Source organism: Lissotriton vulgaris, chromosome 5 (genome assembly GCF_964263255.1).
Source record: "Lissotriton vulgaris chromosome 5, aLisVul1.2, whole genome shotgun sequence".
Classification (NCBI taxonomy): domain Eukaryota; kingdom Metazoa; phylum Chordata; class Amphibia; order Caudata; family Salamandridae; genus Lissotriton; species Lissotriton vulgaris.
In genome coordinates this window covers 357,762,348-357,779,277 of record NC_141693.1, presented here as the reverse complement: position 1 = coordinate 357,779,277, position 16,930 = coordinate 357,762,348, and the positions used below count along the sequence as shown (strand labels likewise).

The window sequence follows — 16,930 nt, the reverse complement described above, 5'->3', positions numbered from 1 at the left end:
CACAAACACACACTAAATTAACCTGTGCTCAACCTCTGGTACCTTGGCAGAGAGCAGTCAGGCTTAACTTTAGAGGCAATGTATAACGTATTTGTGCAACACTTTAAAAAGTAACACAGTGAAAACACCAACAAAAATACTACACACCAGCTCTGAAAACTAGAGCTTAATTTTATAAATAAAACAAGACCAAAATGACAAAAATATAATAAGTAGAGATATGAATGTTTGCAGAATAAACTGGGACTGGGGTGGCACCACTTGGCAGGGTGGATTAACCCATGAGATGGCAGAATCCAGGTAAAGCAGCACAACAGTTTGAAGTATGTTATGTCCTTAAGACTTTAGATCAGGAGGCTAGCCAGCAAGCCCTTGGAGTTACTCTGACTCAAGTGATGCAGATCCATTCCTTCTCACCCAATCAGGGGAACAGCAGGCAGCAGGGCAGCACAGCAAGGCAGGATTCCAGCAAAGTAGCAGCCCAGCAGCAGTCCAGGAGAGTGGCAGTCCTTTCAGCAGAACAGCAGTTCTTCTTCCTGGGAGAGTGGTCACAGGTCCAGAAGTGTACTGAAATCATGGTTCAGAGATCCAGTACTTATACCCAGTTGTGCCTTTGAAGTGGCTGGGACTTCAAAGAAGGATCTTTGAAGTTCACAGAGGTCCTCCCTTCCTGCACTGGTTCCAAACTCACCACAGGGTTGGTATGTAGCCCTTTGTGCATGGACAGGACACAGCCTATTCAGCTGTAAGTTTGAAGCTGTGCCCAGCTCCTCCCTCCCATCTCCCAGGATGGCCCATCACAATACACCTAAGCTCAATTTCTGTGTGTCTGTCTAGAGGAATACACAAAGCCCAGCTGTCACAAACAGAGACAAGGCAACATGCACCAAATGCCTAAAGTAAGAAATTCCAGCTACGTGAAAGTGGAATTTATAGAATTGCAATTTTAAAAATCTACTTCACCATACGTTGTGATTTTGAATTGGGATTCCAGAGACACCAGACTTGGGGGCCTTATTTCTTCCCAATTGGAAATTATACTTATAAAACTGCAATAAGGTCATTCCAATGTTATCCTATGGGAGAGATAGTCCTTGCTATAGTGAAACCACGACATTTGTAGTTTTTCGACTGTCAAGGCATGGAAAACTTAAAAGAACATGTCCTGCCTTTTAAATACACTGCACCCTGCCCTGTAGATTATACATGATCTACATTAGGGGTGACTGTTATAATGGTTGTTTTGCCAGTTCGCATGGCAGAGTAAACTGCATACACAGGCTCGGCAGTGATAGACCTGAGTCATGGTCATAGGGCTACTTAAGTGGGTGGCACAATCAGTGTTGCAGGCCCTCTAGTAGCATTTAATTTACAGGCCCTGGGTACAAGGGTACCACTTCACTAGGGACTTATAAGTAAATTAAATATGCCAGTTGGGGGATAAATCAATGTTACCATGCATATGGGAGAGAGAAGAAGCACTTTGGCACTGGTTAGCAGTGGTAAAGTGCACAGAGTCCTAGTCAGGAAAAAAACAAGGTCAGAAAAGTGGAGGAGGTAGGCAAAAAGTTGGGGGGAGACCACCCAAAGATTGTCTAATCTAACAGTTTGGAACCGGCCTGTGCTAGAAAATAGAAAAATTGATAATGCGTTATATACTACTACAAATGCTATGTTGTATCAGGAAGTTAAAACCAACAAAAAAGGGATTCCCCATGATTATATCCGAAACCTTAGAGGAATATTTATTCTGAAAAATTTCAATTATATCATCATGATTGTGAGACCACGTTACTAATTCCTTAGCTGATGATAATTATATATAAAAAATATATCATATTTAGTTTGCTTAAAACCCATAGACAAAATCGCAAACATACAGCATGTTACAACAAAATATTAAAATTGTCTATTCTTTACAAATAGTTTTTTTCTAATAAAAAGTCCACAGATGTTTTCACTCGATCATGTCTCATTAATGTTTAATCAAATCCTACTATTTTGTGTTTTTATCAGCACACAGAATTACAAATTACAAGTTTTAACTGTTAATAGATTGTATAATGTAAAAAGCAGTGATGGTTTTCAAAGCAATTGTCAATGCCTCGTTTCGGTCATAGTTGGTTTTCTCACTTAACTGGCCAGTTAATTTAGAGTAGGGATGAGATTAATTTGCTTAATTCAGTGTAGTTTAACCATGCAGAGTTATCTAAGATTTCTGTGAAAGTATACCTAATTACGCATGAAGAGTAAGTCTGTGTTTAGCAATATTTCTTAGCACAAATATACCCTCTTGCGTCCAAAATGGACACATGATACATTTTGCACTAAGAAATATCACTAAATGCTACAAAACACAAATGTACTCTTGGGTGGGATTTTTCCCCATCTGACTTCCGGCATTTAGCGCCTTTTTCTTAGTGCAAAATGCCTCCTTGCTTCCAAAATGGACGCAAAAATGCATTTTGCACTAAGAAGTAGTGCAAAATGTACCCCTGGGGTAGGAATTTACCCCAACTTACTCCTGACATTTAATGCTATTGTCTTAGCACATTATGCACCCTTTGGTCCAAAATGGATGTGAGGATGCTTTTTGGGCTAAGATATAGCTCTAATGCAGCTGAACAAGTATGGCAAGCGTGAGCAGCTGCTCACTAAACGTGCTCTTGCAGTGGGATTTCCCCCCAAAATTAGTCTTAATTACACGGGCAGGAGTAATTGCATTATTATGTGTAATTCTGAGTCAAAGAGTGATGCAGAATTTCAAAATTACTCCAAATACTCTGGCATAATTGAAATTCCACCCGGACATATTTTAGAGGGATTTCTCTTTTTGTAGTTGGTATTAAAATGGTGTTAGGGTACTAGAATGTCCGCATTAGCTTTCCACAAAGGATGGAAATGTAGCTGATGCCCTCACAAGATAGTTTTGATTACCCCTATATGTCAAGAGAGGTTTATAGTCTTAATACCACATTTGAAAGTTATTCAGTGCTGTCCAAAGATCCATGAACTGAGAGAGAAGAAGGACTCATCCTGAGATCTGCCCCATAATGATTCCTGCTTCTGACTTTCTTCTCTTTCACCAGGAGGAAGGATCGATCATGCCCACCATGCAGGGAAGGCTCAGCTCTCGCTGCACGAGGCGATAGAAATGGACAACGCCATTGGCCTAGCAGACAAGATGACTTCAGAAAGCGACACCTTGACCGTGGTCACAGCAGACCATTCTCATGTTTTTATGATTGCCGGCTACCCCGACCGTGGAAATCCCATCTTTGGTAAGTACCATTGCCTCTTTTTTGTAGTGGTCCAAAGCACATACAGTGACAAAGGTAGGAATTATGTGGTAAACTTTAATACTGCAGTAAATTCGACCATTACTCCCTTATTGAATAACGCTATCCCAAAGATCTGTCCATGAAATGCTAGACTATCTGCTTTCACAGAGGAAAATCCAGAACAGAAAAATATTGTGATTTCCGAAGAAGTCTCAGGCTGTTTCAGTGGAGTTTATCGCTGTGTGCATTACAGTGTTCTCTTACAAGTGATGCAGAGAATGTGAAATAAGTAACCCTTAGGGAGGAGATGTGGCCAAAAGGCCAGAAATCCGACCTTGCAACTGAGAAATCTGGTTTATTTAACCATCCTGCGATTCTGGGTAAATCTTTTAAACTCCCCATGCCCAAATAAGGCAGTGTGTAATGTAATCAGATTGTTATTTTAAATGCTCTAATGCCCTTGGGTCAAATTTGCCCTACATTAAATTGCAAAAAATCATATTTAAAACATAATTCAGCAGCTTACACTCCAGGTGCCATTCCTATATTTATGGCCTGAGGGGGACCGTACTATTGTTGATTGGGGGACATTGGAACCAACATTGTGCATTAGTGGTTCTCTTTTTTCTCATTGCAGAGGAAGTTGATGCTTTTTAGTCTGTTCTTGTAAGTTATATAAATATTGCTTGCAAGAGGTAGAACACGTTTGGTTCTGTATTTCCACGAGCTCAGACCCTATGTCAAGACAAGTGCTTCACCCACCTACAGCCTCTTAAATCATAGCCCAGATTTTTCAACATTGGTACATTTCCCATCAAACCACATGTTCCCATCCACCAAGATGCAACCATCGCTGAGACCTGGTGCAACCCAGCATATCAGCCTGGCATAGATTCATGCATGCATCATCCAATACAAAGACAGTTCTGCAAATCCCAGAGAGACAAGTAAACCCACGTACAAAGAGCACATAAAGTGCAGCATCATCAGAATTCAATATTTCTGCATGTTTGAATCCCTCACCACGAAAATTCCCTTCAACGAGGATAAACACATTAGAACTAGCATCATCTTCCACCCTCTGGGTAATAATAACACTCACTTGAGATCTCACCAGATGTATGGCCTACTAACTCCTGCCTCTTTTTGACTGCTTGTGTATCGGAGGCTTAAAAAACAATCAGGCAAAGATACAAACAAGACCACCAGTAAACTGAAAGCTGTTCTGAAAAAAATATCTCATCCAGTACTCCAAGTCCCATACATAAAATAAAGTCCTCATCACTAACCCTATTATTGGCAGGCAAGAAATCATGCCACCGCTACACCCTCTGCCAAAATATCACCCTAATATCTCTCTTTTTAACTCCACTGCACTCCTTCTGTGCAAGGTACGACACCCGGAAAAAGCCAGACAACTGCCAGGGACCACCAAAACATTGATCAACAACATGAATGTCTCGTTAAAGGCTTGCCACACACCAGGCACTGATCCTGACTTCTCTCACAATAAGGAGCTATATAGGGAAAAATTGATCAGGTCGCCCTTCACTCAAAACATAAACGAACACCACAAGGACCTGATCAATATGGGCTGAATCTACTGTCATATATAGAATTGGGAATGGGTATTCAACTTGTATTCCCCATAAAAAAAAAATCTTTATACTGTCCCAAATCCTTAAAGCTCAGTGGGTATTATTTTTCTTAAAAATCTTTAAGGTTGTCAGTCACTGTGCTCCAGATAAATCCCCCACATAAACTTACTCAAAGTGAAAAACAACTGCATGTTGCAGACCAATTGAAGATGGGCCAACATGTTTCATTGCCTGTTTTTCTTAGTGGCTATTTCATCAGGGCTCGAGGTTGTTAATCACCTTACTGGACTTTCGTTTTGTACACAAAGTGACAGGTATTAGCCAAGGCCCCTCGTACCAGCTATCCACCTCGTCATAGGGTACTTGCTTCTGTTATGAGACCCTTTTATAACACATATGTTGTCATAAATCGCGTGTACCATAGGATGAGCATTGTCTCATTCCGGTCAACGCTCATCCTATGGTACATGTAGTTGTTTTTAACTTTGAGTAAGCTCACGATTTTTTAATAAAATTGGCATTTGCTGTACGTGTGGCTTACCTCAATTTAACTTTACAGGGTCTCTTTCTTCTTTTTTGTGATAAACCCAAAATACCTTTTCACCTTTTTGTTCTAGACACTGTTCTGGAATTTTTTCACGATTTGTTTTTTTGCTAAATGTACACCTGTTTAAGTGGGGGACATATCTGGAGCACAGTGACTGACAAACTTAAAGATGTTTAAGAAAAATAATAACCTATTGGGCTTTAAGGATTTGGGACAATATAAAGAAGCGGGGAGCGACCCTTGACCCCTCCAGGTAGGTCGCTCACCCTCCGCACAGCACCGCCTGTGTCACCCTGCCCCAGCTGCCACTGTTGAGGAAGTTCGAGGCCCTCCACCACCCGCAGGCTACCACCTGCGCCTCATCCCTGGTGACCAGTGGTAGGCCGTAGGTAGGCTTGTCCACCCTCCGCTTACTGCTGTTGTCTGTCTCCCCCTGCTGCCTGTACGTGGTCTGTGCCCCTTTTTCTTCCCTCTGTTCCCCTCTGTTCCCCTCGCTGTCCCCGTGCTCTCTCTGCCCGGTCTTTCCGTCTGTACCCCTCGCTGCCCCTGTGTCTCTGCCCAGTTTTCCCTTCTGGTCCCCTCGCTGCCCCCATGCCTCTCTGCCCGTTCTGCCTTCTGTTCTTAGCTGCCCCTGTATTCTGTATTTTGCCTTCTGTGACACTTGTTTTTCCCCCATTTTGTGCCCATTTTGCCCATTTTTGCCTTCTGTTTCACTTGTTTTTTGTGCCCTTCTGCTCTCTGTTCCACAGTTTTTTGTGCCCTTCTGCCCTCTGTGCCACTCGTTTTCCCCTCGTTTTTGTTACCCTTTAGCCTTAGTTCCACTCGTTTTTTGTGAACTTTCTGCCTTCTGTGCCACTGGTTTTTCTCTTGTTTTGTATCCCTTTTGCCTTCTGTTCCACTCGTTTTTGTGCCCTTCTGTCCTCTGTTCCACTTGTTTTTTGTGCCCTTCTGCCCTCTGTGCTACTCGTTTTTCCCTCGTTTTTGTTCCCCTTTTGCCTTCTGTTCCACTCATTTTTTGTGCCCTTCTGCCTTCTGTGCCACTCGATTTTCCCTTGTTTTTGGGCCCCTTTTGCCTTCTGTTCCACTCGTTATTTGTGCACTTCTGCCCTCTGTTCCATTCGTTTTTTTGTGTCCTTCTGTCCTGTGTGCCACTCGTTTTTCCCTTGTTTTTATGCCCCTTTTGCCTTCTGTTCCACTTGTTTTCTGTGCCCTTCTGCCCTCGGTTCGACTCATTTTTTTGTGCCCTTCTGCCCTCTGTGCCACTCCTTTTTTTGTGCCCTTCTGCCCTCTGTGCCACTCATTTTCCCCTCGTTTTGTGCCCCTTTTGCCTTCTGTTCCACTTGTTTTTGTGCCCTTCTGTCCTCTGTTCCACTCGTTTTTTTGTGCCCTTCTGCCCTCTGTGCCACTCATTTTCCCCTCGTTTCTGTGCCCCTTTTGCCTTCTGTTCCGCTTGTTTTTGTGCCCTCCTGCCTTTTGTGCCACTCGTTTTCCCTCGATTTTGTGTCCCTTTTTCCTTCTGTTACCTTCGTTGTCCCTCACCGCCCTCGCCGCTGCTTCCCCTGCGGCCCGACCCCTGACTGCCCACTGCCCATTCACTGCCCCCGCCTCTTAACTGCTCCTCCCTCCCCCCTCCCCATATATGCCGGCCTATGCGCCTAAGGCAAACCCGTCTGAGCCTGGACTGCTGCCAGCGACCGAACCCTTGGCCCCCGCACCCCCCACGACAACCGCCACCACTACAACGCCAGCACTCTGCACGCTCTCAACTCCGGACGGAGCAACACCTGATTCAAGGCCGCCCCGACATGCACACACAACCCCTTCACCTGCAGGAACTGCAGCTACACCAGTCTCAGAGCCGACGAACCACCTGCCAAGAAAAACCCCAACCACCTCCGATGCATTCTACAAGCAAGCATGCCTTCGAGCTCTGGGACCTGCTCAACACAACATCCCTGGATGTCGCCTTCCGGACAGAGATCTGGTTTAACGACTCCTCCGCACCCGACATCGCCATAGCCATCCCAGACAGTTACAAGATCACCAGCAGAGACCGCACCAATGGAGTCGGAGGAGGAATCGCCATTGTCCACAATACCAGCATCAGGGTCTCGACTAGCACCGACGACGCGCTCAGCACCGCCGAACACATGCATTTCCAGATCCACACAGACCCTAACTACACCCTTAGAGGCACCCTCATTTACCGACCCCCTGGACCCCACCCCCAGTTCATCGACACCATCGCCGACTTGATCAGCACGCACGCCCTGACCTCCACCGACTACATCCTCCTCGGAGACCTGAACATTCACCTTGAGAACAACAACGACAACAACTCCACAACCCTGATCGATAACCTCGCCAACCTCGGACTGAAGCAACTCGTCACAACCCCAACCCACTCCGGCGGCCACACGCTCGACCCCGTCTTCTCCTCAAGCCCGAACGCCTCCGTCAGCCACACCACTGAACTCCTCTGGACCGACCACCGCTGCATCCACTTTGCCTTCCAGAAACCCACCACACACCACCGCATCCACACCACCCAACAGATCCCTTGCCGCTGCTGAAGCAAAATCACCGAAGACCAACTACACGCAAACCTCGCTCTCAGGCCTTCCACCGAACCCTCCAACACCGACAACGCTGCCCACAGCCTCAGACGCTGTATCGAAGACTGCGCCAACACCCTCGCCCGCTGAAGAAACCCCCCCGACAGAGAAACCAGCAAGAGGGCCAGCTGGTTCACCTTAGAACTCCTAGCCTCCAAGCAAGCCTGCCGGGAACTAGAGAAGAAATGGCACAGTGAACAAACTCCGGACAGCCACCAGCACACAAGGACGCCATACGCAACCACCACCACCTCATCAGGGCGGCCAAAAGGACCTCCTTCAAAGACGACCTCGACAACAATGCACACAATAGCAAGGAGCTCTTCAACATCGTGAAGGAACTCTCCAACCCCAGCTCCAACACCAACGACATCCCGCCGTCGCAAGCCCTGTGCGACTCCCTCGCCACCTTCTTCCACCGCAAGATAGCAGACAGCACAACAGCACAACAGCACGGCAGCAACAAAATAGACCCTCCGCACACCTCCAACCACGACCCCCTGCTAGCCTGGGCCAGCGTGAGCATCTATGACACCATCAAGACCGTCAGACCAATTCCCGCAACACGTCTTCAACAGAGGAAGCAGCTCCATCGCACCCCACCTGCGCAACGTCATCAATCTCTCCCTCGAGACCGTGACCTTCCCAGAGATCTAGAAACAGGCCGAGATCAACGCCTTACTCAAAAAAACGAAGTCAGACCCAAGAGACCTCAAGAACTTCCGGCCCATCTCTCCGCTCCTCTTCCTGGCCAAGGTCATCGAGAAAACCGTCAACAAACAGCTAACCCGATACCTCGAAGAAAACAGAATCCTGGAACCTTCCCAGTCAGGGTTCCGCAGCAATTACAGCACCTAGACTGCCCTCATCGCCGCCACCGACGACATCAGGACCCTACTGGACAACGGCGAGACCGCAGCACTCATCCTCATAGACCTCTCTGCCGCCTTCGGCACCGTCTGTCACCGCACACTACGCACACGCCTGCACGCGGCAGGGATCCGAGACAAGGCTCTGGATTGGACCACCTCCTTCCTCTCCGGCAGAACCCAGAGCGCCCGCCTCCCCCTATTCTGTTCCAAAGCCTCCGAGATCATATTGCGACATATCCCAGGGATCCTCCCTCAGCCCGACGCTGTTCGACATTTACATGGCCCCGCTCGCACACGTAGCCCGACAGCACGACCTCAACATAATCTCTTACAATGACGACAATCAGCTGATCCTCTCCCTCACCAATGACCCCATCACTGCCAAAGCCACTCATCACGAAGGAATGAAGCCTGTCGCCGACTGGATGAAGACCAGCCATCTGAAGCTGAACTCGGACAAGAATGAGGTCCTCATCCTCGGCTCCAACACTTCAGCCTGGGACGACTCCGGGTGGCGGATGGCATTGGGGGCAGCCCCGACACCCACCACCACGCACGCAACCTGGGAATCATTCTTGACTCAACGCTCTCAATGACCAAGCAAGTCAACGCCGTCTCCTCCTCCTGCTTCAACACCCGCCGCATGCTCAGCAAGACAGTCACCCAGGCCCTCGTCAGCAGCAGACTCGACTCTGGAAACGCCCTCTACGCGGGAGCCCCGACCAAGATCATCAAACGACTACAACCCATGCAAAATGCCTCAGCAGAACTGATCCTCAACGTACCACGCCATGGCCACATCCCCCGTCAGCAAGAGGATTTCCTTAAAGCACCTCCCCCACGCACACAAGGCACTCCACAAGACCGGCCCAGCCTACCTCAGCAGACGGCTCTCCTTCTACATCCCCAACCGCCAGCTACGCTACGCTGACCTCTAACTCGCCACCGTCCCGCGCATCCAAATAACAACCACCGGTGGGAGTTCCTTCTCCCACCTCGCCGCCAAGACGTAGAACACCCTCCCACTGAACTTACTACAGACCTGCTGACCTGCTGACCTTCAGGAGGATACTTAAGACCTGGTTGTTCGATCAGTAGCGCCCCCCCAGCGCCTTGAGACCCACGCGGGTATGTATTGCGCTTTACAAATGATTGATTGATTGATTGATTGATTGATGGGGAATACAAGTTGAATACCCATTACCAATCCTATATATGACAGTAGATTCAGCCTTCATTGATCAGGTCCTTGTGGTGTTTGTTTACTGATCCTGACTTACCAATCATAGAAAAAACTCCAATCTTATCAAAATACTGGTATCCACTGCCTCTCCTCTCACCACCATCTTCTCAGCCAACAAACTGTTCCTTACTGTGTATGGATTTTCATTGAAGGGTAAGTCCATTATCGTTTTTTTCTTTTCAAGTTTTCCCTCTGGCCTTGCAAAGAATGAACAGGCAGCTAAAATCTGTGACCTCACTTGCTGTATGTGTAGTGACCAATGTTACCCTTACTGACTTGCATCTGTCTCTTGTGTCCAGGCCTCTCACCTGATTTGAGTGATATTGATGGCAAACCTTACACAACCCTTTTGTACGGAAATGGACCAGGGTACAAACTAGTGAACGGCAGCAGAGAGAATGTTTCCAGTGTTGATACCAGTAAGTATCAGTGACAGACGGAAAATGGCAAACTACAGAAAAGGTGAATGTACTATGAAAACACAATAAGGTATATCCCTGGTATGTTACGGAACAAAAACACTGCTGCACACAGAAACTTTGTGCCATGTGATTTTTTCTCTGCTCAGTCAATGAGTTATATTGACTGATTGTTGTTTTTTAAAAAGATCTGCATGTTTGCATTTTATTACGGGGACACTGCGAGTGTCCCTCAGCTGGGTGGGGCCAGTCTTGGAATGAATGGAAGCGCCATCTTGTGAAGGTCAATGCTCTAAATGTGAAAGGAAGACTATATAAGGAAACTTGATGTGCAGACACCCCGCTGGCACACAGAAAGTGCTCCTAAGGAAAGCTCATCTGTGCCCTTCTTTGCCCGCACAGGACCAGGGGCCAGCCTTAATGTCTCGTTTGCCATATATTCGGCAAATGAGCTTCACACACTGAATCAAAAAAAAAAATCTCTCTTCTTTTGAAGCACTAGCAATGATCGAGAGTAGCGGGATATTAAATGAAAAGGGGAAAGAGTCAGTAAAGTCATGTCAGCTGTTCCCTGAAACTAAACTCACTGATATATTGAAGTTTATGTACCTAAATACTAGGTCACTGGTAAAACACAGAACTGAGATATCTGAGATAGGCTTTGGTAAAACACCAAGTTTTCAGAGCTTTCTTGAAAAGATCAAGTGAGGGCTGTTGTTTGATCTCCAAGCAACAGCCCTCACTTGATCTTTTCAAGAAAGCTCTGAAAACTTGGTGTTTTACCAAAGCCTATCAGTGAGCTCCTGTCTCTGTCTGCCCGCAGCTAATTTTGAGTTAGGCGCCTTGACGCCCACTGGGCATAGTAGCGCGTTTACAAATTATATTTCATTCATTCATATCTAAAACGCTATGCTCTGAACAACCAGATTGTCTTCTATTAACCAAAACTTAGCTTATTGAAACTTTGGTGACTTGCTCGTTGGAGGCAGTCCCTGATGTCTACGACATTTTAAGTGATAACTGAGAACAAGGCACCACAGGAAGCGGAGTAGCCGCCATCATAAAGTAGTCTTTAGAAGTATCTAAAATCTAGATTGTCCTATTTAAACTATTATTAAAACATTGGATGATTGTTGGGAACTCCATTGAAAACAATGGAGTGCTCCTGGCTTCTAATGGCCAGTAGAAGCCCAGAGCTCCAACATGCCAATATTTGTTCACAGCTGTTGCTGTGAACAACGCCCTCACAGAGCCCAAGGGGATTTCAATGCCCTCTGGCTCCATGAGGCATTTGTTTTACAAATTAGTACATTCCACCCTGTAGGGACAAAATGTTCTAATAGCCTTAGAACCCTCCGTAGCAGGCTCTACCAGCCATTAAAGGCCCTCTCCCTTGTTAAAGGCCAAAACAACACTGGAGCAGGCCTTTGATGGGCGATAGAGTCCGCCACGGCGGGCTCAAAGGCTATAGTAGGCAATGTCTCTGTGACAATACTATTAGTTTACCGCCCTCCACACTACATGCCAAGTTTTCCTATAGATTTGTAGAAGATTATATGCTCGCTAGGAGAACATTTCAACAAAGTATTCATTATTGGTGATTTTAACTATAGAGAAGATAAGCTTAACATACACCCACAGGAAAAATAGTTTTTTGAACTAATGCATTCTTTACATCTAATGCAATATGTAAAGCACGCTACGCACTGCAACCAACATATATTTGACCAGGAATGGTCGCAAAACGACCTGCATATTAACTGCGGTATCAAACCATGTTGATAGTCGATCATATGATGATCCACTTCTCTCTTAATATATACTAGGGGAAGAGAACATGTCCCCCAGCACAAAGAGAAGTGGTTCAAAGGTGGGGGGAAAGTCGGTACGTTTGCCATCAAGATACGCAGGATCAAAACCAAGAACCAGGAACAAAACCAAGAACAAAACCAGCCCTAATTAATGGACCTAATGTGGCTGCATTGGAATTGAACAACATGTGCCACTAGAAAGTACACAGGCAACAAAAGTCTAGCCCCTGATCCACTAAAAACTGCGTAAAGCGAAAATAAAGCTTTGAAGTACAGAGCAAAAATAGAGGAGGAAGTATGATGATGATTGTGCAAAGTCAGCCTTCGAATACAAATAATTGATACTGCAAGAGGAATCAAACTTAATCCCAAATAAATTAAGCACTTTCAAGAACCAACAGAAGGAGGTCTTTGATAAAGTAAACTACCTTTCTAATACAGACAGAATCAGACATCAGGCGATCCACACGCAGGAATGCTGTGATGAATTGAATAACTTCTTGAAGGATAAAATCAGGCTTATTAAAATGGGTATTGTAGCCCAACAGCAGACTGTGCCTGGTTGGAGAGTAAGGAAAACAGTCCTCAGCTCGATGAATTTACTAAACTTCAGTGTGAGAATGTTTATTGCCTGCTCATTAAAGTAAAATCTATCTCACCAATAGATCCATGCCCACCTAAAGTATTTCAATGGATATCTCCCTCTGTAGTAAACCCTCTCACTACTATTCTGAAATCCTCCTAAAAAGCTGGAGAGGTTTCCACCTCTTTTTTGAAAGCAACTGTGATATTACTTTCAAAGACAATTTCGAACACCCCAAAAATCCTAAAAATATTTTTTCCCGTCTCTTTGTTTGCTACCATATTGTGTAAATGTACTGGAAGCCCACATAGCCAAAGAGATGAGGTCCTTTTTATCCAGCTCTAATTACCTCATTCCCTTTCAAGCACACTTTTGAACACAACACTGCATGAAAGCAGTAATCATGTCAGTGATAGATGATCTGCAAGGTGATTTAAATTATGGACACAGTGCTGTATTCATATTGTTGGATTTGTTTGCAGTCTTTGATACTGTCGACCACAGGATTCTGTTAAATCAACTATAGCTGGCTGGCATTAGAAAACAGGACATAGGCAGCCCAAATAAAACATTTTAAGGCATCAGACCTTAAGATTGAATGCGGGGTCCTCCACGCCTACAATATATACATCCAGCCACTTCTACAATGAGCTTGTGGAAAGAAGGTGCAGGATATTCAACTATGCGGACAACTGCTAGATCCTACTACAGCCTGACACCACAGAACAAATATAAGCTCAGTTCAGGAACATGATGCACTTTATCTGTAGCTGGATGAGACAAAACCACCTGAAATTAAATCAATCAATCAATCAATCATTTGTAAAGCACTCTACATACCAGTGAGGGTCTCAAGGCACTGGGGAGGGGGAGGGGGGGGCTGCGCTATTGATTCAACAGCCAGGTCTTGAGTATCTTCCTGAAGGTCGGCAGGTCTTGGGTCTGTCGTAGGCTCAGTGGCAGGGTGTTCCATGTCTTGGCGGCGAGGTGGCAGAAAGATCTCCCACCAGTGGTTGTTCTTCGGACGCGCGGGACGGTGGCGAGTGAGAGGTCGGCGGAGCGTAGCTGGCGGTTGGGGATGTAGAAGGAGAGCAGTCTGTTGAGGTAGGCTGGGCCAGTCTTGTGGAGTGCCTTGTGTGCGTGGGTGAGGAGCTTGAAGGATATCCTCTTGTTGACGGGGAGCCAGTGCAGGTTTCTCAGGTGGGGGTGATGTGGCCGTGGCGTGGTTTGTCGAGGATCAGTCATGCCGAGGCGTTTTTGATGCGTTGTAGTCGTTTGATGAGCTTGGTCGGGGCTCCCGCGTAGAGGATGCTTCCGTCGTCGAGTCTGCTGCTGTCGAGGGCCTGGGTGACTGTCTTTCTTGTATCTGTCGGGATCCATCTGTAGATCTTGCGGAGCATGCGGAGGGTGTTGAAGCAGGAGGAGGAGACGGCGTTGACTTGCTTGGTCATTAAGAGCGTTGATTCGAGGATGATTCCTAGGTTGCGTGCGTGGTTGGTGGGTGTCAGGGCTGCTCCCAGTGCCGTCGGCCACCAGAAGTCGTCCCAGGCTGAAGGTTTGGAGCCGAGGGAGAGGATCAGCTGAGTGTCGTCGGCATAGGAGATTATGTTGAGGTCGTGCTGTTGGGCTACGTGTGCTAGCGGGACCATGTAAATGTTGAACAGCGTTGGGCTGAGGGAGGACCCCTGCAGATGATCTCAGAGGCTTTGGGATGGAATGGGGGAGGCGGATGCTCTGGGTTCTGCCGGAGAGGAAGGAGGTGGTTCAATCCAGAGCCTTGTCTCGGATCCCTGTGGCGTGGAGGCGTGTGTATAGTGTGCGGTGGCAGACGGTGTCGAAGGCGACAGAGAGGTCTAGGAAGATGAGTGCTGCGGTCTCACTGTTGTTCAGCAGGGTCCTGATGTCGTCGGTGGCGGCGATGAGGGCAGTCTCGGTGCTGTGGTTGCTGCTGAACCCTGACTGGGAAGGGTCCAGGATTCTGTTTTCTTCAAAGTATCAGGATAGCTGTCTATTGACGGTTTTCTTGATGACCTTGGCCGGGAAGAGGAGTAGAGAGTTGGGCCGGAGGTTCTTGAGGTCTCTTCGGTCAACCTTAGGTTTTTTGAGTAGGGCGTTGTTCTCGGCGTGTTTCCAGCTCTCTGGGAAGGTCGCGGTCTTGAGGGAGAGATTGATGACATTGCGCAGGTGGGTTGCGATGGAGCTGCGTGCTCTGTTGAAGACGCGGTGCAGGAATGGGTCTGACGGAGAGCTGGAGTTGACTGAGAACATGGTCTTGATGGTGTCATCGATGCTCACGCTGGCCCAGGCTAGCAGAGAGTCGTGGTCGATGGTATACGGAGGGTCTGTTGTGTTGCTGTCTGTTGGGGCTGTCTGGGTGTTGAAGCTGTCGTGGATGTCTGCTATCTTGCGGTGGAAGAAGGTGGCAAGGGAGTCGCACAGGGCTTGCGAAGGCGGGATGTTGTTGGTGTTGGAGCTGGGGTTGGAGAGTTCCTTCACGATGTTGAAGAGTTCCTTGCTATTGTGTGCGTTGTTGTTGAGGCGGTCTTTGAAGGAGGTCCTCTAGGCCTCCCTCATGAGGTGGTGGTGGTTGCGGATAGCGTCCTTGTGTGCTGCGTGGCTGTCCAGAGTTTGTTCATTGTGTCATTTCTTCTCTAGTTTCCAGCAGGCTTGCTTGAAGGCTAGGAGTTCTGGGGTAAACCAGCTGGCCCTTGTTGGACAGGCCACGTGAAGGGCTTGCTTCCTCCCCGCATGACAGGGCCCGAGCCCGGCCCTCCAGGTGTTACCCACAGAACAAACCCGCACCCCGTCTCATACGGGACTCCTGCCCCCGGACATCTCTGCATCATGGGGCCGAATCACTACCGGCTCCCTCGCCCGGCCCGGCCGCCATCTTGGACACTGCACCACGAGGCCGCATGGCCTCAGATCGACCCTAACCCTGGGCCTGGCCAGGGCCCGACATTCCGGCACCACCATCCACCCAGGAGGTGAGCGGCCCACTTGGCAGGTCAATGGGAGAAAGAAGTGTCGATGGCTCTCCCCCGCCAGGTGCCGATCGCCCCCAGCTCCCCCGGGCGCTGGCTCCACCCCCCTGCTGGGTGTCTGGACTCCCTCATCCCGGACCTCCCGACCTCCAAGTGCGAGGGTCCGGACATCAAAGGACGCCAGACCCATAACTGGGGCAGCTCCAGAGCAGGAAGGCAGTTGTATCCTGGAGTCGAGAGACACCGTGACAAACTCATCCTTGACGGACTACTGGCGCTGCCGTAGCCCTGCCTTGTGAACTACTGTCCTGCTTGCTGGCGCTGCCGCAAAACCTTCTGAACCCTTCATCTTCACCGGGACCTGCTGGCGCCGCCGCGGACCGTTGCTACCTACGATCATCTCGGGACCTGCTGGCGCCGCCGCGGACCGTCGCTACCTACGATCATCTCGGAACCTGCTGGCTCTGCCGCGGCCCGACCATCTAAGAACGCCAAGCTCGAGGATTGTGAGCTATCCATCTTATCATCGTATCTACCAGATTGGTAACAAGACTGTCCCGCTACCCCCTTTCCACCCAAGAGACTAGAATCGAGGGGACCCCTGAGTCCAGACCTCCTTGTACAATTCTACCGTACTTAAAGATTGCTTATAAAGAACGTTAAACCTTATCCTTGTGTGGCGTACGTCTGTGGGGGGAAGTTATTCGTCTGTACGATCGCTGGAGACGGCTCTCCCCGGAGACCTCTCCTCTTGTCCTCGGCCGACCCTCCCGGTCCGTCTAACATTGGTGGCCAGCGGCGCGATCCGAATCAACGCGTAATCGTACAGAGAGTAGCTCACCCCACGACAAAACCACAATGACAACCAAAGAGAGCGGATCCACCGAGAAATTCCAGATGGAGAAATTGGAAGAATACAGCCATCGTGAGTTGAAACAATTCTGCATTGAACTAGGCATTGCTACCACCGGTCTGAG

The 16,930-nt window shown here is 47.8% G+C and overlaps 1 protein-coding gene across 1 annotated transcript in view; it reads left to right on the top strand.

Moving 5' to 3' along the window:
- The window catches only part of LOC147710896 (alkaline phosphatase-like), a 224,356-nt gene that overhangs the window by 162,825 nt on the left and 44,601 nt on the right, over window positions 1-16,930 (top strand). Inside the window, exons 9-10 of the mRNA XM_086921672.1 lie at window positions 3,090-3,281; window positions 10,456-10,575. Of these exons, the coding sequence (XP_086777798.1) occupies window positions 3,090-3,281; window positions 10,456-10,575 (312 nt within the window). The remainder of the gene's footprint in view (window positions 1-3,089; window positions 3,282-10,455; window positions 10,576-16,930) is intronic.